The sequence below is a fragment of the Thunnus thynnus genome, chromosome 2, assembly GCF_963924715.1.
Source record: "Thunnus thynnus chromosome 2, fThuThy2.1, whole genome shotgun sequence".
NCBI classification, from domain to species: domain Eukaryota; kingdom Metazoa; phylum Chordata; class Actinopteri; order Scombriformes; family Scombridae; genus Thunnus; species Thunnus thynnus.
This window is the reverse complement of record NC_089518.1, coordinates 28197822-28224027: the sequence shown is the minus strand read 5'-3', so window position 1 is coordinate 28224027 and position 26206 is coordinate 28197822. Positions and strand designations below refer to the sequence as shown.

Genomic DNA, 26206 nt, shown 5'->3' with positions numbered 1-26206 from the left:
TCTCACACATTAAGATCCACGTTTGCATCATAACATGCAGCAGACAAGATGTTCTGTATGATATGTATCAGATGTATTGTGTATGAAGAGATTTCTAGGATTATTACTTATAAAACAAATATTTATGACTCAAAATTACAGACGTTTCTATCATTCATACTAATGTTATGTCTTATGTGATGCTTGTGTCCTCTTTGACTGGCAGCTCTGCAGAGGAAAGAATGGCTGGAGGAGATAAATGTATGAATCAGCAGATAAATGTTCCTGCAGCAGCTCCCACACTCTTGAGCTCTGCTGATCTGACTCTGCGACAGCCGGAAGTGACAGAGGATGTCGTGCTGCGCTCACTGGATCTCGTCTTGTACAAACTCGATAATCTCCACAGAAACAATGCACAGGCAGCCAGGCTGGAATGACGAGAAGCAAGAGCGTTTTTTTATTTGTCGTACCTTTATAAATGGGGCACAGGCCAAGCTCACAGCCTTCAGGCAACAGATGTACTTTTTCCTCAGTCTACACACACACACACACACACACACACTCACCCAATTACTCACACACACACACACACACACACACTCAAATTATTTTAACTCACACACAAGAAAACACATCTTCACTTTCAAGGAGAGATATTTAAAACAAAAGCATCAACACAGAATTTGCTCCTCATTATTTGTCTGTTTTTTACCATGCCTTAGTGGCAACAAAGCACAGGTCATGATGCATTTTAATACAAGCACAGGGCATCGGCTATAAAGCAGTAAAAATAGGCCCACAGCATTTAGCGGATATGAGTAATGGCAGCATGCTTACACATGCACCCTGTACTGCACCTACCCTCTCATTATGGCAAAGGCTCTCCATTCACAGTTAGCCACTGGCGATAAGTGCATTTTCAGCTCAGCCAGCAAATAAAAAAATGCTGGGAGAGGATATTCTGACTTGCCAGGATGATCAAAAAAAAAACGTTTATGAAGGTATTTATGATCATCAGAGAGCAAAGGTTAGGTTTTTAACAAAAGCAAAGTCACTGCGGTACCTTTTTAAGGACCAATGGGACAATTTTTGGACGGATACCTGGTGATATCAAAGGAAGTTCATAAAAGAAACACACACTCATGCACCCGAAAACACACACACACACACACACTTAAACACGTAATAAAAAACACAATGTCCTTGTTCAAATCTAAACATCACAGACAACTTAAATGTCTTTACAAAACATCTTGTAGCACACATGTTCATACCCTGACAGAATATCCAAAAAGTTTAGCATCGCATTTATAAATTAGATACACTGAGTAGTAATTTAAATTACGCATTTATATTATATATGTTAAGACTGTTAAACCACAGCAGGAGGGGGAGGAGGGGATGGGGGCTCAAAGTGGGCGAACGGATAGTTTCAGAGAAGAAAAAAAACCCTCTGATAAAACAACCCTCCCAGGCAGACGAACTATACAAAGCACCGAACTGAAGATAAATGTACAGCCAGAGTTGCCACTAAACACACGATATCCGTTCAATGTCTACAGGTCTCGCTTGTCGTTCAGGAGAGAGACAGCAGGTGGCGCCACAGCACAGCTTTGCTCCGGGAGTCATCACTGGTCTTTCTCGTGCATCTGCTGCTGCATCTTGTTCAGCATCTCCTGCATCCTCTTCAGCTGCAGACAGAGAGGACGGAGCGGAGGGTTTAAGAGAGTAAACACAGTGTTTCGACATCGAGCTGCAAATGAAGGATTTAGATTGTGTGATGTTAAAAGTAGTGTTTGAAGTGTATCTATTTAGATGCTGAGGTAGGTGTTTGTACTTAAAGGATAAGGCTGATGATTTTCAATATTTTTCTTATTGTCAGAACCAAACCAACAATGAACTGATCCTACATGTATTGCGCGTGTACCCAAAGTCTGAAATATCTTATTCCTCTGTGATGTAGACGTCCATTGTTGTCCAAAAACTATTCAAAACACGTCAATCAGCCACACTGCTGCGGTGACATGTTCCCTTGTTTGTTTAGAAACGTCTCCAAAGACTAATAACAGCCATTGTTTTCAGTGGAGCTGCAACTAATGTTTATTTTCATTATCGATAAACCTGTTGGTTATTTTCTCGATTAATCGATTAATCGTTTTGTATATAAAATGTAAGAAAATGGTGAAAAACGTCTATCAATGTTTTTAAAGACCGAGGTTATGTCCTCTAATGTCTTCTTTTGCCCTGATCAGCAGTCCACAACTCAAAGATATTCAGTTTATTATCACAGATGACTAAATAAACAGGAAATATTCACATTTGAGAAGCTGGAATTAGAGAATTTGGACATTTTTTTCTTAAAAAATGACCCGAAAAGATGAAGGAACATGTCACCCAGTGCAGCGGTGCGGCTCACCGGCGATTTTGTATTTGTTTTTGGACGACAACAGAGGTCTACAACGCAGAGGAAGTTGGTTTTTTTTGGTTTTTTTTATAGATGTTACCCTACTTCCTTAAAATTTAGTTTACTCAAGTAGTAGTGTGTGCTTTGTTCATTAGCTGTTCTAATTGAAAATGCACTGAGTTGGAGGAATAGTTCAATATTTCGGAAACTGTTATTTGCTTCCTTGCTGAGAGTCAGATGAGAAGATTAATATCACTTTCTGCCTCCAGCTTCGTATTAATCTTCTCATCTATTTCTCAAAAAAAAGCGAATAAAAGTTTTGTTTCCACAAACTGTTAACTATTTCTTTAACAGAATAGTTGACAATTAGACTGAAGACTTTAATTCAATTTACAATCATTTAGTCACATCAAGCTTTGACCATTTCACAGTAAAGCTTGTACTGAAAGAGGGATACAACATCTGAGGCTCCTCAGTGACTATTTTAAAGTATAAAGACATGAACTGAAGTCGACACTAAACCTCATCACACTTGATTGCTGCCAGTGGTATCAGAGCAAAGATTTATGACTTATCAAAGATAAATGCATGAAAGATAAAAGCTCCCCATCTTCTAAAAGAAATCTCAACATTCACTATTTGTCAAATATTGCATCGTACCTCCTCATCTTTCATTTTGATTAGTTTCTCAGTTTCCACATCTGGAGTGGACAGCGGCAGGATGGGGATGGGACTCTCCATACGGTTGTCCTGAGCCAGTTTACTGTGAGAGAAGAAGAAGAAGAAGAAAAGGAGGAGGAGGAGGAGGAGAGGTGAAGCAGGCAAATCTGTACTGAAATCTGTAAACATCAGCACTTATCTGTGATGTTAACAAAACCCTCTCACATCAGCCTCTTTTGCTTTTGTCTCAACACACACACACACACACACACCTGGTCATCTCCTGTATGCACTGTGCTCTGTAGTTCTCGTAGTGGACGTCGCAGGTCACGTCTTTGAGGTCGTGCATGTGTGAACGAATCAGCATGTTCCTCAATTTCACAAAGTCACAATGTGACTGGTTTTCCACTGCAAACAAATGAGTAAAATCAATTAATAATCCAAACTGTGACGTTCAAAACTGTGTTTAGTTTGTATACAAGTTTCTGAAATATACCCAAAATATATAATATATGTACCTTCAACAATTCCCCAGGGATACAGTCTCCCTCTCACTCTCTGCCCTCGAGCTTCCACCACTGTGTTACTGCCGATCACAGCGAACGGGGTGCACTCCTGCACACACAGACACACGAGGAGGGAGGGATGTTTTTAAAGAGATTGTTATCGGTCCAAGGAAAGCTGATCGAGCATGTCCTGCCCTGATACATATTCACAAAACAAAGCCAAGCCACAGAGCAGCTCAAGAGAGTCTTAACTTTAACTGTTGAGACAAGTAAAAAGCTGTTTGTTTATTTTCCAAGCGCCGAGATTTTCCCAGCTGATTGGTGGATTCTTGTCACTAACGGACGTCTATCACCTTTGAGCTGCTCCTACACTTCAGTTTAAGATCACTCAAAGGTTCACTTCACCCAAAATACAAGAGACATTTTTTCTGCTTCGCTCTGGTGCAAATGTTTTCCGCCCTGACGCCCTTTAGAAGCCAAAAAAATGTCAACGCTTGATTGTGTCACCTCGCTTGCCAAACGACAAACTGTAAATGTAAAAGGTAGAACTAATAACTCCAATGGCTCAATTCCAGCAACTATTACAAAGCAATGCAGCAGTTAATAATCGTCTTAGTATCACCTAACAAGTCAGACAAGTGTCTGCTGTGAAGAAGAGGTATCGAGTCATGCAGGTAGTTTTGGTTTTATGTGTTCATCTTGTGACAAATCTGTGTTTGAGATTTCTGCTACCACTCCAATATAATGGAGGGGAATTTTAACTGGCAGCTATTTTGATAATCAATTAATCATTTGAATTCATTTTTTTAAAACCAAAATTTCCAAAACTCTCCAGCTGCAGCTTCTTCAATGAGAGAAACAACGCTTGTTTTCTTTGTTTATGATCATTGTAAACAAAATATCTTTTAGTTTTAGACTGCTGGTTGGATAAAACAAGATATTTTATGATGTGAACAAATAAGAGGCATTTTTCACCTTCTCCTGACATTTTCTACACAAAACAATTGAAAAAAATGGTCTGCAGATTAATTGATAATAAAAAATAATAGTTAGTTGCAGCCCTCGCTCAAAGTATTGAAAAACTGTTTAAAAACTCACGAGCAACATTTTATAAAAACTGTGTCTCGATCTCTCTGAAGTAAAAGTAAAACCTGCAGCTGGAAAGATATGTTGCTGTTGAGTTTTCTGAGTGTTTGTGAGGAACAAAAGCAAATCTCTGTTCACCTCAATAGTATTGGGGTGGAAGTAGAAGATTCAGATGCTGATATTTCAAAAAACTGAAACTAAGTAAGTAATAAAATGTGTTTTTTTCTGATTTGTGTTCTTGTAATTTAATGAAAATCATATTTAATATATACTAGTATTCAGTTTTCACTAAAACTGTATTAAGAATGCAGAGAGGAGTGTATTGTTTGTATTATATTATTTAGTGTTCAGTATAATATCTGTTCTCACTCACCTTCAGCTCTTTGTCAAGTTGTTTGAACTCTTCATCCTCATCGGAGTCACATTCAGGGAACTGGTACACTTTGATCCCAAACTTGTCTATTTCCTCTCGTATCTACACACACACATACACACACACACACACACACACACACACACACACACAAAGAAAAAGTAGAATAATTGTTACAGTCAACAGTCTGAAACATGCTGACTTCACTGTGGAGCTGCAGTTCTGGGACTCACTCGGTCTTTGAGCTTCTTTATCTCGTTGGGCGTGAGGCAGTCGGCTTTCGCGATGAGAGGAATTATGTTCACCTTTTCATGCAGAGCCTTCATGAACTCGACATCCACCGGACGCAGCCTGCGGAGAGAAATCCAGAGTAAAGTGATTAAAGTCCTACAAATCAAAACAGGTGATGATCAAATGCAGAACTCCAGAAGTAAAAAAGGTGTTTTTGAATCGATGCCTGCACCTGTCGTCACCCTGTGTGTGTGTGTGTGTGTGTGAGTGTGTGTGTGTGTGTGTGTGTGTGTGTGAGTGTGTGTGTGTGTGTGTGTGTGTGTGTGTGTGTGTGTGTGTGTGTGTGTGTGTGTGTGTGTGTTATTACCCGTGTCCAAATGGAGGGATAAAGTAGAGGCAGCAGTGGACTCGGTTGTCCTGGATGTTCTTTCTGTTCAGCCCGCTCTCGTCCCTGAAGTATTGTTCAAACTGCTGATCAATGTAGTCTGTGATCGGCTTCCAGCTAGAACACACACACACACACAAACACACACACACACACACACACACACACACACACACACAGAGTCTACATTAGCAGCTCCTTCAGGCACAGTGAATTCAAGTGAACAGGCTGAATTAGGCCCATGTCAGGTCAGCGAGTCTTCCAGCTCACCACTCGTTGTTGTTGACAGCGTCTCCAAACCCCGGCGTGTCTACGATGGTGAGCTTGAGCTTGACTCCTTTCTCTTCGATGTCTACTGTGTGTTTGATGATCTCCACGGTTTGGTTAATACGCTCTGAAAAACATCAACAGAGAGAAGGTGAAGAAAGTGAGTGATGTCGAGAAAAAGAGTTGAAACAGCAGATCAGGGTGCAAAATAAGTCCTGATGGATCAATTAAAGGTTTTTATTGTTTTTCTATTCCTTTAGCATAACTGATGGGTATTATTCAACTTATTACCAGGCTGCTTTACAAATGCATTAACCATGTGACATAAAAGGATAAGGCTCGTCATATTGTATATTTTGATTGACAAATGTGTTAAATGACTAAATAATTTCCTAAAACAGATGGGAACTGTAGTTTTAACAAACGTTACTCAAACTGGAATAAATATCGCCTTTGTCTAGGACTATTTTCAGCTGCAGGTTTGGTGCTTTAGTGAACATTTACAGGTGCAGGATGATATATATGTGGGATCAAATGAAAATAAACTACAGTGCCAGTGTTCATGATAATGAGGGAACAGTGTTTTTAACGGTTTTTGGACAAAATTGGAGCTCTGTGAGATATCATCCACTGACTACACAGGTAAAACATGTTAACAGGATCAATTCATTGTTGATTTTGGTCTTTTCATGGGATTTATTGACAATAAGAAACACAGAATATCAACCAAACTTAACTTAAACACTGAATTACAGTATTTTATTCTAAGTATCTGAGTTATGTGAACACATCCACCAAAACAACAGTTCAGCACGATTGTCTGCAGCACAAAATGTTGCCATTTAATCAATTAGAAATGAACAAATTGAATTTGACTTCTTGACTGCAGCTGCGTGACATAATTAAATGTAAGCCGGACATTCTGGGTTATAAAAATAACAGACCTCAGAGCGCATTTATTGACCAATCACTACTCAGCCGTGCGTTAAATATCCACAGAGCAGTGGATCCATTATGACTGATGCAGGGAAATGATAAATAGTGTAAAGACTCACCCTCGGCATTGAGTAACTTCCTGTCTTTGTAGAGGTCTGTGAGGAACAGGCTGTTGACCAGCGTGGATTTACCCATACCAGACTCTCCTGCAGCACACACACACACACACACACACACACACACACACACACAGACAGAGAGAGTTATTATAATGTGTGTAAGTCCAACAACCTGGACTACATACACATAATCTCTGTTGTTTATTAAGTATGTGTAATTAAAACTAATGTCCTGCAGAGAGATTATTTCAACATTATGGTCATTTAGAGGTTGTAGTTTGTGGTAATAATCTCTATTTATATTGATGAGGGAAGACTAAACACCTCTTGATACAACACAATATAATTCAACTGCCCCATAAACTACATTTGTATCGTCTCTCTAAAACAAATACTGAACCATGAAGGTTAGATTTATTGCAGGGCTGTTGTATTAGACTGTGTTATTTTTAGCAAGGTGTACTGAATAAACTGCTGACTGAGTGTAAATCGATTCAAATCCGTCATGTTTCAAACTGACCTGCCACCATCAGCGTAAAATCGAAGCCTTTCTTCACAGACTTCCTGTGGACCTGGTTGGGCAAAGTTGCAAAACCGACATATTGTTTCTCCTGGAAGACAGAAAATAGGGACCCAAGGATAAAGGAAGTGATTAGTTTAATAATATAGGGCTGTTCATAATGATTATTTTTATTATCAGTTCATCTAACAATTACTCTCTTGTTCCAGCTTCTAAATTGTGAGGATTTGCTGCTTTTGTGATATTAAACTGACTTTCTTTAGAAGACAAAACAAGGAATTTGATAACTTGAAACTATGATCAGTCTTTTTCTGACAAGATCAAACGATGAGTCAAATCAAAAAAAATCTCCTTCTGCTTCTGTTTCTCATTTGTGAGGATCTACTGCTTTTCTTTGTCTCATGTGACAGTTAATTGAATATCTTGGGCTTTCAGGAACCGTGATGGGCATTTTTCACTATTTTCTGACATTTTTAAGCCAAATGTGCAATTGATGAATCAAAAAAAATGTATCTGCTAATGATAACAAAAACATATGATTGTTGCAGCCCTGAGTTATTGTTTTGTATAAATTATGAATCAATCAATCGTTTGTACTTCAAATACAAAATCCCCAAAACACTCATAAAACAAAGAAAAGTAGCAAGAAAAAAAGTCACAAATCCTCACATTTGGAAAACTGGAACTGCTGGAAACACTTGAAAACACTGAAAAATGATTCATTGATTATCAAAATAGTTGCACATTATATTTCTGTTATTCAACTACTTGAATAATCGACTTATAATTTCAGCTTCATTAAAAACCAAAAGGCTATAAAACAGAAACAGACATCAAATCACTAAAATGTGAAGACACAATGGATCTAGCAGCCTCTGACGCATTTAAACGACCACAACAGACAGACAACAGACTAAAATACAGAAAATCTACAACTGCATGGAAAAACACGTGCACAGCATTCCAGCGAGCAGCTGAGAATAACCAGCATCTAAGATTTTCCACTAAAACTACTCTCTCTCTCACACAAAGAACCACAGGACACCAGTCTCTGCAGTAACTGTGTCACACAATATAGTTCTCAGTCCTGTAGGTTTTCCCCTCCGCTGCATCTGGCACCAACGTCATCTTCACCCTACAGTACGTGCTGACATGTGCGGATAAAAATACACACTCGAGGCCCGTCGGCTGCGGGAGAGCAGAGGGCATTCACACATGGACAGAAGCTGCATTGAACAGACCTGAAAAGCTCTTTTCACTCTCCAAACACACAGTCAGCATCCTCATATATGCTGTCATAACTTGTCATAGGCATTTCCGACAACCCCCCCACCCCGGGTGAGGCTTACACACACACACACACACACACATAGACACACACACTCAGACCACAGGCGGTGCAATCAGTGCATGGCACACATGCTTGCCACTGAGCCATAGAGATTGAAAGTGAAGAAAGCTACACATAAATCAACAAACAATCACACAAGCGCTTGGAGAAAAACACAAATCATCTCGGCAGTTAATCTGTCACGATGTAGAAATGTCACAACAGCACAGACACCTTCAACAGAGGGGAAGAGATAACATCAAAGATGCTGGCAGTGAGCACCGGAGATCTTGAAACTCTGTATCTTTATTTTTGAAACTTGTTTTGTCTACTTTTTCGCCCCCGTTTTTTTTCCCTCCACAAATCCAACTCTTTTACCTTCTGTCTGGCGGTTCTCACTCGCGGGCACAGTAAACGTTCCACCAGTTTCTCTTGGAGCATGATGGCATCCATCCTAAACTGCTCCGACACTGACGGACGGAAATAGCCACGGGTCTCAGAAAGTGGAAAAAAAAACAAAACAAAACAAAAAAAAAAAACCCAGCCCAACAGGGGAACGGGCAAATTAGGAGCCGTGATAAAACTCCTCTCTCACTCTCCGTCTGCTCCCAAATTGTCTCTCCTCTTTCCTGTTTGTGCACACTCTATATGTGCCTTTGTTCCTCCTACTTTTCCTTCTCGTGCTTCCCTTTCTTCTTCTCTTCCCCTGCCTTCTTTCTGTCTTTCTTTCCTCTGCCCTACAGCGGTCCGGCTCTCCCTGTTCAGACAGGTACGGAGGAATTCTCACGGAGAGGGAGGGAGATGGAGAGAGAAATGGAGAAAGGGAGGCAGTAAGAGAGAGAGAGAGGTGGCAATTTGAGGGAGGAAACAAGGGAGGGATGGAAGGGGCTGAAAAAGGAGAAAGGTCTAAAAGAAACTCATTCATTCAGCTTGTATTCCCTCCCTCCCCCCGGCTCCAGCAGTTGAAAAATAAAACTCTGCACTGACAGAAAATGACCACCAGCTCGCAAAGAGAAGTAACAGACGGACGGATGGAAAGTGTTTGTCACCCTCGGCGTTAAAAGTTGTGACACAAGAGGAACCTGTTCGAACTTGATGGTGACAAATGCGGCAGTGAAGCTCAGAACAAACAACAGATAATGAAACAAACGTCTCCACATGCTGCAAGTACAGGCCTGCCGAGCGAGGATTATCACATTATCAGGGAATTAACTTGTCAATCTATATGTTCACTGAGGGGTCTGTGTGTTCATTTTCATTATTTTGTTGGTTGAAGTTGAAAGAAGTACTTGGATCATTTTCCTTTGTAAAAGTGACAGTACGACAATGTCAAAATACTCTGTTACAAGTAAAATTACATTAAGTATTTATAGCAAAATGTACTTAAAGTATCAAAAGTAAAAGTATGGTAGTTTAACTATTATCATTATACTTATATGTTATTATACTTTTATATAAGTTAGGTAGTTAGGTCCAGTGGTTCCCAACATAAGGGTCAGGCCCCTCCAAAGGATCACAAGATAAATTTGAGGAATCAGATTAATGAGGTGGGAAAGAAGAAAAACTGGACTTTTCTCTAATCTTTGTGGAGTTTTTTTTGTAAAATGTTGGATAATTTTACCTCTTTGGGCCTCAAACATTTATTTAAATGAAACCACCTGAGAAGTTTAGAGGGCTGTTAGCAATTCATGAACATCTTAAGGGGTCACGAGTTAACCACTGGTTTAAATCTTTAACAATGTAAGTTACTGTATTTAAAAGCTTATTATGTGTTTCTATGTATAATCCTAATCTGAAAGAACAATAGCTGTTTGATAAACTCAGTGGAGTAAAAAGTATGTTTCTGTATAAAATGTGGAGGAGTTGCAGTGTCATGTAGAATAAAATATAGATACTAAAGTAAAGTACAAGCATCTCAAAACTGCACTTAAGTACAGTTGGAGTAAATGTACTTAGATGATGCTGTGCCACCAGCAGTTGGTCTCAGTTGAACATTATGTTGCTAGGCAACCGCTTAATTAACATTGCCAGTCAATGAGTGTGTTTACATGTGCATTAGTATCCTGGTTTTGAACCTTATCCTGTTTTTGATTATATTGGGGATGTGGTGTTTACATGGAACATGAATAACCTGGTCAATCACATCCCTGCACACATGATCGTAACAGTGTTCAGGTTTCTGATCGTCTGCCGGCTGGTGTGTCTCGATTTCTCCTCATCTCAGCCGCTATGAGGTGGTTCAGAAACTTGGATAAAGTGTTCACATGCCACAGTATCCTGGTTTCTATCGGAGTACTACAGTTAGTATATCCAGGTTTATCAAACCTGGGATGAGCTGTTAACATGCACAAAACATAACCAGGATACTAGTGAGCATGTAAACACAGTCAATGCAATGAGAGACAAATAAATATTCAAAATAAATTGAAAATAAATAATTATGAGAGTAATAATAAAATAAAAATAAAATTAAAAAGAAAGAAAGGGGGTTGGAACCTAAAAACTCCCAATGAAATAAAAGAGTAAACAACACAGTTTAGAGATTTGTTACCCATGTTGTCATGGCAACAAATCACATCTTTATTGACAGCATGAGAAATTAAACTCAAAATGAACATCCACATATCTGGAGATTAGATAATTCACTGGATATGTTTTATGTAAACTGTTGAAATGAACTTCTTTGACTTTGTTAGGAACAAAACTTATTAGACAAAAGTTTGAGGATCTTTTCCGGTTTATTTCTTCCAAATGTGAGTAATATACCAGCTGTCTGCTAATGCAACTTTCCCAGTAACTGCTGAATTAAGCTGCTGTTGGATAACTGTTATGTTCTCTTTTACTCGTGTTAACCACATTAATCACTACGTTGTGCCTCCTGTGAGAACTTAATGTTGATATTTCGCTGGTGATACTTTGTTTTCTTGACAGCTCGTCTAAACTTTAGTAATCCCAGTTTCCTTGTTGTACTAACATCTGACTCATTTTACAGCACTTTTGGTCTTCATATTGTTTATGAAATCTCATTGTTTGTAATCATTATCATATAATTTGTTGTCTGATACTGTTTTTCACAGTTTCAGCAGTGTTTCCAGTGAAAACTTTATTAGAAGTGTGTTTATCTCGCTGCCGGCAGTACAAGCACACTGAGGGCAGAAGAGGCAACATTTACATTAACTACATTTTATGTTTCTAAACATATCACGATGACAGAAATAAGAAATAAACTTTGAAATCACCGTATTAAAAACCTGCTGAATATGCAGTTGTGTCACAGCTCAAAGAAATGCTGACACATCTAAACCCTCAACACAGTCTGAGATGATCCAGATGAGCAAGAATTAATTTTATTTTAATTAACTAATCATTTGTTCAGTATTTATCTGCAAATCCACACAGCAACACAGTCTAAAACGGCAGATTTCTTTTTATTGTGACGCGTGTATTAATTCACTTGATGCTGATTTTAGTTCATATACGTCACCTATTTTACATCAAACCTTATTTCTGTTACTAAGTTGTTTAAATAAAAATTTAAAACAGATATTGTTATGTATCTGTGAGCATGTGGGAGGTTTCTGTGAAATCAAAATGACTAAGACGTTGGTTTAAAAACGTTTCTGTTAGACTGTAATGAAAAGAATGTAAAGGAGATCAACTACCATGTCGACCGTGTGTGTGTGTGTGTGTATGTGTGTCTGTGTGTGTGTGTGTGTGTGTGCGTGTGTGTATAGAGGTGATCGAGGTGCGGTCGATTGCTTCCAGATGTGATTTAGCTGTACGTATGTGTATGTGTGGGTGTGCCCGACTCATATATGATGTGGGCAGCAGAGTTTAAATGCTCTTTGAAATAAAAGAAGCTGACCTTTTTTTTTTTTTTTTCTTTTTTCTTTCCCTGTGTCGGCACACCCCGTCATGATGCCACGTACAGGATGTTACAGTCCCACTCCGCACCACAGGAGGGAGACAAAAGACTCAACTCAGATGAAATGGTTCGAGGGATCTACAGGGATGAAACAATCCTGCTTTTCTCATCCAGGATGATGCGAACATCAGAGAGTGACGTTCAAAAGAAAAGAGGAAGTGAGGATGAGGTATAATCTGTGTATCAGGGTCAGTAAAATGAAAATGTGAAATGATCCGACGGTGGAATTATCTTATTAAAATGACAATAAATAAGAAGGTGTTTGTGTGCAGTTGAGGAGATGAATATGCTGAATATCTACAGGAGTTATTTGTATATAATGTGATTGAAGTTTGAAGAAAAATGGTTTGAAAATATCTCGTTGAAGCCAAAATTAAAGACATACATACATATCACACAAACATTTTGCCCTGTATCAGATGTTATATCTTGTTTATCTAGAAGTAAGACACGATTATTGTGGCCAAAAGAATTCATGATAACGATATTATCGCGATATCTATAGAAAATCTGAGAAAAGAATAATGTTACCAATCAAATAATCTTTAACTTTGTTTATTGTGTGTTTTGTCTCTTTTCTGGCAAATGAATTACACTCAAAATATGAGTGTACGGAGGTGAAGAGAGAGTCTGTAACTATAACTATATATATAACAATATAACAATAACAATTACACTTAATGGATAGTGAAAACACAACCAGGTGAACTGATAAATAAAAGATGCACAAGGTGTGTATGTGCATGTGTGTGTGTGTGTGTGTGTGTGTGTGTGTGTGTGTGGTGTTGGTGGAGGGAGACAAAGTGAGAACGGAAAGAAACGTAAATGATTTAAGATCCGCTGGATTATTTATACAATATTATCATATGTGTCTTATTAACATTATATCAATATTTCATTCTTTAAATATCACGGTTATCATCAATATATATATATATATATCAATATATCACAACACCCTTATCTAGAAGCAAAATTAAAAGCTGCTTTTCTTCCTCTGGTAGGAGATGGATTGTGTGAGTTGTGTGATTTGGGCGAAGTGGAAAGTTTCTTTTGCATCGTACAAATCATGATGGAAATGGCTCCCAAAAATCCTGGCGTACATATGATCAAAAATGAGAACGTCTGTCTAATTTCGACGTGTTTAAGTTTGTTAACTTTGCCTCAAAAGCCTGGAAAAAAAGACAAGATGGATTATTGGATTAGAGTTTATTCTGATGTTCTGACGTTGTGTGATGGTTTGAAGATTTGTGAAAGTTGTTCAAGTTTCTTTTCTATTTTTGTCGCTTGGGTTTGGAAACATGTACGCACCGCTCCAGCCGGCTGGGCGAGATTACACGCATGACACAGTAATAAATCTAATTAATTAATTCATACTAGATGAAGGGTTTAAGTGATGGTAGAAAGAGAGCGACTGAGTGTGTAAGTGAGTGTGTGTAAGGGGGGGTGGGAGGGTCAACCTGAATAGAAGAAAGGAACAGATGTCTTGAAATGGTCTTACAATAGCTCCCCCAACCAAACTCAACAACCACACCCCCCCCCCCCCCAGTCTTTCTCAGAGGCCAGCTGTCCTTTCTTCTCATACACACACACACACACACACACAGGAGCAGACTCACACACACCTAAGACTTGTCAAACACACAGTCCGGCAGAGGACGTCTGTCACTGCCTGAACATCTGGATTAAAAAAAACTAAAAATCTGCAAGAAATGATCACAGTTTACTAAAAACAGGCTTGTTGGGCAACTTTAAAATGTTATTGTGGAGCACCTTGGTTGTCACAGTGGTGACTCGACTCTGGTCTTATACAGCTGATCAAACACTCACAGAGAGGGACGGTAGGATGTCCTGCAGGTGCAGAGGGACATTAAGGACAAACCATGAGTCAGGATTAATGACAGGTTTACAAGGAAGTTGGCTGTGACTCACTTGTTTTTGTCTTTTTTCATGATCTCTTAACTTTAAATTTTGTGATTTGTTCACTTTGCATCCATGTTTTTTTTGTTTAGTGACACTGTCTTTCCTTTTTCTCGCTCAGGCCTGCAACTAATAGTTATTTTCTGTGTCAACAGGCCCTTTTTCACGGCAGGTATTTTGACTTGTCAAAGCAGGAATAGCACAGCTGGAATTAATTACATTAATGACAGTTGCTTTGCATGTAGGTGAGCCAGTTCTAGGTTTGGTATCTGGAATGGAGCCACCAATAATGTTATTATTTACACCTGCGCCTTTCCTGCTGCGAAAGGTCAAAATGTCTGCTGTGTTGTTTGTCTGTTTATCGATTTAACGTGAGAAAAAAAGTCCATTTAATTTCCTAGAGCCCAGGATGATGTCTTCAAATTGCTTATTTGGTCTGACCAACCATCTCAACCCAACAAATTTATAATTTTCAGTCATAAAAAACAGAGAAAAAGTTGAAAATCATCACATTTAAGAAGCACAAACCATTGAATATTTGCCATTTGTGCTTGTTAAGTGACTTAAATGATTAATAGATTATGTTATGTTATCAAACACCTCTATGTGTTAAATGTCAAGAAAAAACAAGAGAATCTTTTTTTGGCAAGTTAGGAATATTTTTAAAATCACAATTAAGAAGCAACCAGGCCTCTTTTTGCACAGTCTACCTGCTACAGGTGTATCACTTCTCTGAAACTTCTCTTAGCTGGCCTGCTGCGTTTATCCAGCGTCCGCCACATGATAGAAACATCATCAACACGCTCGCTCGCTCACTGTGAATTCTCCGGAAAATGACCTGTTGTATTCACACATGGGCTCAATCGGACATTACACGGACTCTGTATGAGGGATCTGTCAACGTAAAGTCTGTTTAATGTGCAGTCGGACTGATTTGGACATTTGCATTCATACATACATCTCCTTTGGCTAATGTCCCAAAAATTTCAGGGTTGCATGTGTAAAAGAGGCTTTAAACTACTTAACAAACTGCTACTTTTGGCAAGAAAATGTGCTCTTTTGAAATGTACTAAGGACACTTCTCCCTCTGCCACAATGTGGTATAGAAAAGTATTTGAAAAAACGAACTCTGTACTCAAAGGAAATGTTCAGGCATTCATAAACTTTCCTGGATGAGCTTTCTGTTGAAACATACAACACACTGATGAAAGGACAATCCTCTCTGGGATGGAAGCTTTTGAGATGGGACACTGAACTGGGACCAGTAATGGACTGATGATGGGACTAGAAGTCTTCTAAAACAAGGATATGTGGGGCTGGACTTTTCTGGACAGTTTTGTGTTGTGGTTTTTTTTGTTGTTGTTACTGTTATGTTGTTGATGTTGATATTGGTTCTGTTGATATTATAAAGGTGAATAAAACCATCATTGTTAATTAATTTTCTGTCGGCCGTCTACTCGATTGATTAATTAATTACAAAATCAGTGCTAAAAGCACTCTGTCTGCTGCTTTGGAAAGTGTTGCATAAATAAAGTTGACTTGTACTACTTGTTTCACCACACTAACCTCTAAGTATGTCTACACAAACATTTGGACAACAACATGTTTGCAGAGATGTGGAAGATGTGCAGGATCCTCATGACTTTGTGCTTCCAAGTTTTTCTTTTTTTTTTCTCTCTCTCGAGAACAAGAAGTGCCTCTTTGTCTGTCAGAATATGTTTTTAGAGACTCTGCTTGTTTGTTTGTCACCCAGTCAGTATGTTGGATGTTCCCACAGAGGCAGCGATCCAGAGATCAGACACTCGATCAGCAGGCAGCGCTCAACTCCTTCCTCTCAGTCATTCATAGTCGTGGCCTTAAAAGAAACAACTCTCAAAAGGGCACAGCAGTCAGTGTCACTGCCAGCGTACGCACACACACACACACACACACTAAACACACAAATACAGAGCGTCCGGTCCAACAGCGTACCCATCACTCCCGGCTGCTGAGCACTTTCAAGAGGCTACTGTACAGTAATGAGACACCACAACACAAACACACTCTGTAAACACACTCTTTCAGACGACAGTCGCAGAACAAACACTCTAGACTGAGATTTTTCATATAATCCAGTTAAAACCGCAGGATCATTTCCGATTGGTCCATCGGTTAACATGTTTTTACAAGATCTCTATTCTGAGTATCCGTTGTGATGTGTCCCATTTTGTGAAGACCCAGAGGGCACGAGAATGTCTTCCTTAAGCAGATGAAGCATTTCTCATCTTTAATATCACTCAAAGAGAAGCAGGCATCAAAACCTTCTAAAGAAGAAGCTCCTTTGAAAGCTTTTTTGATTTAAGAGACTTACTGTCAACATAAAAAGGTCAATGTGGCATCCTGACTGTAACAATTTCAAGTGTGTGGAGACCATCTTCTTTCCTTAGAAGAGTACTCCACCCATGTAGCACTGCACCCCTGTAATAATGTTGATCTTACGATGGACAGTTTAAAAGAAAAGGATCAAAACCGATGAAGCTAAACCATGCAAAAACTGGTGCCTACATTACCCACAATGCAACTTTGATTCACCCAACTGTACAGATTCAGGCATGTTATGCTAGAAGCCGCTGATGTAGCCTCAAGCACAGATGAGGAGCAGGTCTGGTAACCTAATTTCTTTCAAACTTGTTGTCTTCAGCTGCAACTGACACTGATTTATCAGATGTCAACACCTCATTCTGGAGCCCCAAACGACTTTATAAAACTTTTTTCACATACACAGTAGTTCTCCCAAACATCTGGAAACACATTTTGATGTGTAAAATCGTTGGAGTTCCCCTTTAAAGTGAGTCTACTGTACATAACCTTTGCTGTGTGGTGGCAACTGTGTCCACAAGTGGCAGCTACAGGATAATAATAAATGTGAAATGTAGTGCAACAGCATCACAAGGACAGAGGAGTCGTTCAGTCAGTAAACTACTACAGTAATGTCAGTTACACAGAAATATATCGATTTAATGTTTGCTATCAAGTGAGGTGGGAACAGCAAACTAGGGATACAACTAACGATTATTTTCACTATCAGCTGATTGTTTCATAGATTAATTGATTAATCGTTTTGTCTACAGTTTCTTAGAGCCCATGGTGACGTCTTCAAATGTCTTGTGTTGTCTGATCAACAATCAAAAACCCAAAGATATTCAGTTTACGATCACGTATGACACAGAAAAGCTTAAAATTGTCACATCTGAGAAGCTGAATCCACCACGTTTTTGGCATCTTTGCTTTAAAAAAATGACTAAACCGATTATTTGATTATCAAAATAGATGAATTTTCTGTCCATTTAATAATCAACTCATCGTTGCAGCTCTACAGCAAACCCCTCAGGGTATTAAATTAGGCAACGGTATAAACCCAGTAAACCCAACAGGAATGTATTTCTCTGACTGAGCTGAAACACCATAACAGTAAACATTTCTCTAATTCTTGGTCTCTAAACAATAGCTGACTATAATCTGCTTTCAAAAAAATCTAAGTAAGTGAGCGAAGAATTACTGGTAGACTTGCCATGATGTTGAAAATCAGTGTTTCGACTTGGTTTAAAATGGTGTGTTGTGTTCAGAGCAGCCAGACGGCCTGAGATGTAGCAGTGAAGAGCAGTGACCTTTACTGATGACTTCTCTGCATCTCCCAGCCGTCCAGCTGACACTTTCACGCCATTAACCCCCAATGCTTCCTCTAAATTGTTGCCTGCCAACCCACTGGTGGGCCAGTAAGTGAGGCGAGAGAGGAAAAGGGAGAGATAAGGGGAGATAGGAGGGGTGAGGGCGGGTGAGATGGAGTGAGAGACAACATAAAGCTTCCCCCCACCCCCTTTCCTCTGTTTTCTCTCCTCGGAGATGAAAAGCCTGCATGCACTCGGCTCTTTAACATGCTAATCTGACAGCATGTAATTGCTCAGGCGACAATAAAATTGCTTCACTGAAGGACACTCGGCTATCGAAGGCTAGTTTTAGCATCCGCCTGTTCAATGACAACAGACTTTAGTGGGAGTGTTGCTATAACCTCGAACTGTATCACAAACATCTAAAATCCCTGAACATTTAGCTGAGGGAATCAGTCAGCTGAATATATAACAGTAAAGAAGGAAAAGAGACACATGGACAAAGGGTGGAGGACAATTCTGAAGCTGAAAAGATACATCTGGTAATAATTTATATTTTTCTTATTGTCAAAAAATCCCATAAAAAGACCAACAATGAATTGATCCCACAAGTTTTTTTTAATGTATCTAAAGCTTTATATGAAGTACTCCTCTGTTCCATAGATCTCCACTTTTGTCCAAAAACAATGAAACACACTCCGGCACTGGGTGACATGTTCCTTCATTGCTTCTCACTAGAATGTGTATTAATCCGCAGCAAAAAAAAATCCCCAAGGAATGCACTATTGACTTCTGTTTGAGCAACATTTGCTAGAAACTACAGTGCCCAACTGTTTTAGGAAATAACTGAGCTTTTTTATAAGTTTGTTTAATAAAACCATATATTTATGTTTTTAATGATTAATGTCTCCAGTAGGAACCAGTGGTCTTTGGGTTCAGAAGGGAAGAAGGAAAATACTGAGAGATAAACTCATGATGATGGTTTTGGTCTTTTCCTGGGTTTCGTTGACAATAAAAAAACAAAACATCTCAACTTAAGATGCTAGATGGAATTTACATGGAGCTGATTATTTGATTAATTGTTTGTCTAAACAATATCAAAAAACTGTGAAGTAAAGCGTGAGGTGGCTTGTTTTGTCTAAGAAAACATCCAAACCCCCCAAATTTCTCATTTCCAGTGATAAAAAAATAGAGAAAATGTTGAAACTCTTGTAAAGGACTTTCCTCTTGGGTTTCTCATCCATGTTGGCTTAAAAACTTTAAGAAACAAGAGCTGACAAACAGTCTCAACTCTCTCTAAATCTAGATTAAAACCATCCTTATGCTTTAATAGGAATATAAATGTAACATTTAGGTGCTTTCTAGTCAAAAATGTTTGTTTGTGATTGATAAAAGTATTTTTGCTGTTTCAGCTGTTTCTAACACCAGGAACAGTTCAAATCTTAATTCTCTTCATTTGTTTCATTGGATTACTACTCAGGCTTCTTATTCCTGTTTCCAAAGTCTTGTAATCCCAAACATATCGAGGCCGACTCAATACTAGAGAATTGCACTATCTGGGTCAGCCTCGAGTTACTTTCCAAAAGCTCTTTGAAACGCATAGCCAAGGCATGACGAGCGCTGCGGTGTCACGTACAAAAATCCAGAACAAAAGAGTAGAAAAAAGGAAGGGACTTGCTTCAGGTATAAGACGAACCAAACACACTGACACGCACAAACACACACGCTCTACTGCATCACCGGCATTACATGCATGTTTGCAGTGTGACTAAGTGAAAACTGTCTGCATTTGAAGACACTGCAGGGCAGAAACTCCTCAAACACCTGAACGAGAAAAAGAGCAGCAACCGTCACTCAGAAGAAAAACATTCAAAAGAAATCGTGCAGAGGCAGGAACACACATACACACACATACACACACACACACACATACACACACAGACGTTTGAACTTCTATCTTAGTAAGGACATTTACTGATATAATGTGCTCACTATCCCCTGGCCTTAACCCAATTCTAACCTTAAAACCAAGTCTGAATCCTCAAACAGCCCTTTGAAGTTGTGTCAGGAAGTGAGGTCCGACCAATATATGTTCTGACTTTCTCAAAATGTCCTCCCTACCAGAAAAACCTCAAATAAACCTCAAGCACGCACACACACACACACACACACACATGCAAAACAAAGATGACAGAAGCTGCTTCATCCTACATGTTATTTATGATTAAGAGCATTTATTTATTTGTTTATTGTGTCATAATTATGCTAACAGACTGAAGGATCGTACCAAAGGATCTTATGTAGTGTTTTTTGTTATAGTGTGTTCATATGTTCTTAACTGCATCTCAAGTGTCTGCTGTTCAGCTGTTTATCCATCCAGCAAGCTTTTTATTTACTGTATTTAAAACTCCTGAACAAGCAGCGACCCAGTCACTACAAACTGATGTTGTGAAGCCAAACATTGTTCAAACCCACCAAACTTTACTTTACATTCCAGTGGAGATCCCAAAGTTTCCAAAAATAGAAAAAAGTTGATACGACACGATACGATACGATACGATAGAAATGATATGAAATACGATACGATATGACTTTATTGTCAGCTTACACTGAAATTAATTATGCATCCTCAGGCAGTTCAGAGGCTGACACACATTAAATAAACATGTCAGGCTGAATTTCGTGTATAAAATAATGCATAAGACATCTAGAATATTTCAATTTGCTGCAGGGGAGCAGCCATAAAAAAATACAGAATCTTGGATTTGAATATTACACTGTGTAAACATCATATTGCTTCAATGTGGAGCTAAAAATGTGACACTGTCGTACTGTGGAATAAGACAAACTGTCCAACCCTGAAGCTACTTAACACAAAGGGAAAACTGGGTGTTAATACGGTAAATAGTGATAAAAGAAGAAGTCCAAGACCTGGATGAACCAGACTCCTCTTCTCTCCTCTGCTGAAGAGCAGGAGCCACAGGGGGGGGTTCAATCCCCAGTTTCAACACCCCACCCAACCCCCACGAGATACGCCTGTTCCTGCTCTGCAGCTGGTCCTCACTGAGGGTCCCATCTGTGGCAGCGAGGGTTTGTTTGTTGGGAGCGTTTGGATTAAAGAGAGGAAGGCTGAGTACTGGAGGACGAGGTGGAGAGGAGAGGCTGAGCTGAGTGTATCTGAAGTGAAGTGACTCAACATCTGTTTGCTGCTCCAGGAAGAAATCAGCCTGACTGATGACCTGTTTCCTTTTAACAGTGGTGATATCGAGGTGTGATAACTTCCTTAAAGTAACATGTTTTCATTGATGATTAATCTCGATAAATCGTTCTTTCAATGAAATGTCAGGAAATTGTGAAAAGAGCCTAAGCTGATATCTTTAAATTACTTGTTTTGTCTGACTGAGAGTCTGAAATGTAAAAATATTCAATTTATTCTAATATATGACAGAGAAAAGCTTTAAGTCCCCTTATTTAGCATTTACAAGCATTATATAAACATTTAATAAATGGTCTATAACACATTGTAATGTAGTTATACGCACATATAAGGACTTAGTATTTGTATTTGCTATAATATTGATGTTAATAAAAGGTTGGTAACACACTATAATGTAGTTTTTAGCACATATAGGTGTTTCTAAATGTATTTGTCAACAACTACAACTCCATTGGTATATAAACAGACAATTAATGACATTACAGCAAAACACAGTTGTAATCATATAAAACATATTTATAGGAGGAGTTATAATTGCTGACAAATACTATGCATTAATAAACACTTAAAATGTCCTTATATGTGTATACTTCTACATCACAGTCTGTTATAAACTATTTAACGTTTATATACTGCTTATAAATGCTAAATAAGGAGACTTAAAGTAAAGTGTTACCAGAGGAGCAATAAATCCTCACAACTGAGCAGCTGGAACCAGGGAACAATTGTAATTTTTGCTTAAAAAATGACCGAAATTATTAATCAATTAGCAAAATTACTGCAGATTAATTTTCTGTTGAGCTAATTATCAATTAATGAACTATTTGTTTCAGCTTTAGATCTCTCTTCCAGGACAGATAAGACATGTAACAGCTGTAGTATAGTCTGAATAGTAAGAAGTAGCAATAGTAGAATTACAATGTAGATAAACAGGAGGACAATTAAGTATAACATAAAGAAAGTAATAAGTTTATCATGTACCCAGGTGCCTCGTCCACTTCATCTTCTACATTTATCAGAATAATGTGGTGGCATTTGTTCCTTTTATGATTGTTCTTCATTCAGTATCTTCTTTTGAAAACTCACTTTTATTGTAAGGCTATCTCATAATCTTTATTCATTTATATAAATTTTTATTCTGTGCTACGTTCCTCTTGTTTCTGCCTTGTAAAGCACTTTGTAATTGTTGGTTTCGATATAAATAAACTTTATAGTTATTAGTAATATGATTGCTGAACATATGCGGGAAAAACCTGCTGTATTTTTTTATATTCTGACATCAAAATCAGATGTTTCTGTTTTAGATTATTGTAATATAAAACTGGAAATATCTCAATATTTACATTTAGTCAGGTGACGCAGAGTTTTTTTAGTTATTGGCTTATATATGAAAGTGATTGGAGTTGTTTGTTACTGTCGTGCTTCACTGTATCAAGGTGACATTTAACAGCTGATAAAAACCAAAATTTTCTATTTCAGCTCTGATCTGTGATGGAAAATGTTCAGTGAATATCTGCCCACACGCAGAATGATCACCACACAGGATTGTGGGTAGGTCAGATGGCGTCGTAGTCCGCTCATTCATATAAGAGAAGGAGTGATGAAAAACGGATTAAAAAAAGACTGTTGCCTGGCAACGTAATATCACAGCAAAGGAAGTGACGGGAACATTCAGGCGATGTGAGAAGAGAAGGAGAAAGGAGAGAGGAAGAGGAGAAGGAAGGGTGGATTTAGGATTGATTATCAGTTACGATCTCAGCATTCAGTCAGTCACCGAGCACCATTTAGTTACTTTCCAGCTCTGTTTCTCCTCCTCCTCCTCCTCCTCCTCCTCCTCCCCCTCCTCCTCCGCAGCCTGGCTGGCCCAGAATCTGAGATATTTTTCTCAAAGTATCCAACAGGGTCAGATGCAGTCGAGTATGTGGGAGTAAAGACCGGATGAGAGCCAATGACAGAACTCACAAGGTGTAAATACTGAGTAGTAATCTAAATACTGAATCACTGTGAATCTGAGAGGCTGCAAATATCTACACAAGGAAAGAAACGGTTGCTTCGATTGAAATTTTTGGTTGTTTTCATTGTTTCTGCACAAACTGTAAGCGCTACATCTGCAACAATCATACTAATCCAGGTTATCCAGCATCATAAGCTTGTTTCTGTGTGTGTGTGTGTGTGTGTTTGTGTGTGTGTGTGTGTTTGTGGTGGTACCATGTGACCACAGAGATTTCAAAAACTGGATTTGGCCCAACTGTAAATTTCTGGGAGAATGAAAATCTGACCAGCTTACATCCGCCAGCAGTGAGGGAGACGAAGGTCAGCAGGAGACTAAATACTGGACAAAAAATATACTAAAACACAAAGAGACAAAGTATACTTCTTATACTACTCATCCTTATATAACACTTTCTTTAAAGGATAGGCTCACTCATGTCTGTCTAAAAACAATATCACAATGGCAAAACCTGTTTCAATGTTCATCTGGATGCCTGACTGTTGTTTTAAGACAGACTTGAGAATTGTGAACATGCCACCTCAGAACATCACTTTTGTCTAAAGCTAATTACACTTTTCTCTCTACATACTGAGCACACACATCAGGAGAAACTTGGGATTCACTGTCTTCCTCAAGGACTCTTAAAAAAGAGATCGATGCACTTTATTTCTACTTTAACATTCATTTTGTTTCGTGTCACACTTAATATTATTGTATCAGAGAACCTCACACACTCTAACGTATTACTTTGTCAATAAAAATTCTGATTCGATGCACTCGAGTGCAAAAATGAAAATGTGAATGATGAGGAACAGCTGATGTGAATCTACACTCAGTTGACAGTTTATTAGGTACATCTAACTAAAAACTAATGCAGAAACTTTTTGATCAGGCTGTTGAAATGTATTGTTCTGTGCTGAGACATGTTTTAATATTTTATAAACCCTATTTATAGAGAATAAAGTATAACAGAAGTTACAGTTCAACAGCAAAATAAACACAAGCCTCCAAAATGACCATGAAGTCTAAAAATAACCTCTCAACAAGAGCTTCAAAGAAATGACAGTATAACCTTTATGAAGGTTGGATTTATTTCAGAGCTGCTGTATTAATCTGCATTAGTTTCAGCCACATGTACCTAATAAACCAGCAGCTGTAGAAAACACGGTTAAGTAGGCTCATATATATATATATATAATATGTTATTAGTGTTTAATGTAGAAGAATATTAGTTACTACAAAGACTATTTATGCATTAAAAATAATCCCTCTCTTATTTTTAATTTTATCTCCCAAATATTCAGACTATTGATATTTCAAGCCCACTCTTACATCTATTAACGATCCAATTCACAGAATCAGCCTTTAAAATTCAAAGCACACTCAGCACATGCAAACAAATGCCCCTCCACTGTCATCAGACACTAGAGGAAGAGGCGGGGGAGGAGGTGGAAGAGGAAGAGGGGGAGGAGGACCAGGGTCATCAGGGATGCGACCTCCCCTGAAGGCTCATGTGGCAGCTGTGTTTCTCAGCTGAACGATGGGCCAGGAAATGTTCACTACAAGCGTCGTGCTTCTGATGGAACGCTGACTATTAGGTCAGAGTATGAGTTAAATGAGTGACCAATAATCGGTCTAATATAACATGATCTAATATAATAACTCCGCAGGCAGAGGGAGGTCAGCGGAGGAGAGGATGGAGGGGAAGGATGCTGCGCTCTGGGTACCATGTTGGCTGCTGCTCTCCTCCTCCTGAGCGCTTATGACGCCGGCCTGCTTCACATACGCGTCTAACCGCCCCCCCTCCTCCTCCTCCTCCTCCTCATCCCTCCCACCCCCACCACCACCACCACCACCACCACCACTGTCAGTCACCGCTCAGCCTGTGATGGCATGGCTGCGTTATAAACCAGAAAAGCAAACACGCACATCGAAATAAAACGCAAGAAATGAACGATTTAAAACGTAAATATTGCTGCTGCTGCTGCTGCTGCTGCTGCAGCCGAGGTCGTGCTTTACGAGGCTGCATCCTTACAACACCCTATAGTATAAACGCATCCTCAACAGCACTGAAAACAGAAAATAGATACATTAAAAGACGTCTCTTACCTCTGTGCTATCCTCTATTGGCCATTATAGGATGGATGAGAGAAGGAGGCGCAGGTGCACGGATGCAGAGCGACGCCCAGAGAAGAGACATGAAGCGATCATTGCATTGATTCTCAATCTGAATAAATAGATTATTGTAAAACCAAAACAAAATAAATAAATAAATCCAGAAATAATGCTCACCTGTTTTAACAGGGATCCGGCTTTTGTACCTGATGTTGCTCGTCATGTTGGCCGCTCTCCTCCCTCGATTCTACCGAAGCGACGGCTCACAGAAAGCGGCTCCTCGCCTCTCCTCCAAACCCCGGACAGACAGCAGGAGGGCGGGGCTGAGCTGACAGATCAAAGCTCCTCCTCCTCCTCCTCTTCCTCACCACAGCTCAGCCAGTCGTCCTGTAGACAGCTCTCTACAACCAAAGGTCCTACAGGATGACACGATGAGCTCAGGGTCAAAATTAGACATTGACATCACTTCAATCACTTCTTTATTTAAAAAAAAGTCACAGAAATTGATTCTAGTTTTGAAGGAAGTTTGCAAAATAGCAAACCAGAAGGTTGCAGTTCCTGAGAATCTGTCTATTTAATATGCCATAATTCAA

General features: G+C 39.0%; 1 protein-coding gene across 2 annotated transcripts; it reads right to left on the bottom strand.

Moving 5' to 3' along the window:
- Nucleotides 1-34: 34 nt before the first annotated feature.
- On the bottom strand, nt 35-26004 carry septin5a (septin 5a). Of its 2 annotated transcripts, XM_067614355.1 has the most exons (12): nt 25791-26004; nt 25608-25621; nt 7467-7557; nt 6947-7033; nt 5895-6018; nt 5607-5741; nt 5242-5359; nt 5009-5110; nt 3562-3658; nt 3316-3451; nt 3044-3146; nt 35-1670 (listed from the first exon to the last, which is right to left on the bottom strand). In XM_067614355.1, the coding sequence occupies exons 1-12, from the start codon at nt 25834-25836 to the stop codon at nt 1608-1610; spliced, it is 1116 nt and encodes a 371-aa protein (XP_067470456.1). In that variant the 5' UTR covers nt 25837-26004; the 3' UTR covers nt 35-1607. The 2 variants fall into 2 exon arrangements, with proteins under 2 accessions (XP_067470456.1, XP_067470449.1); XM_067614348.1 differs by lacking the exons at nt 25608-25621; nt 25791-26004 and adding an exon at nt 9175-9675 and having other exon boundaries at nt 36-1670.
- Nucleotides 26005-26206: the final 202 nt, after the last annotated feature.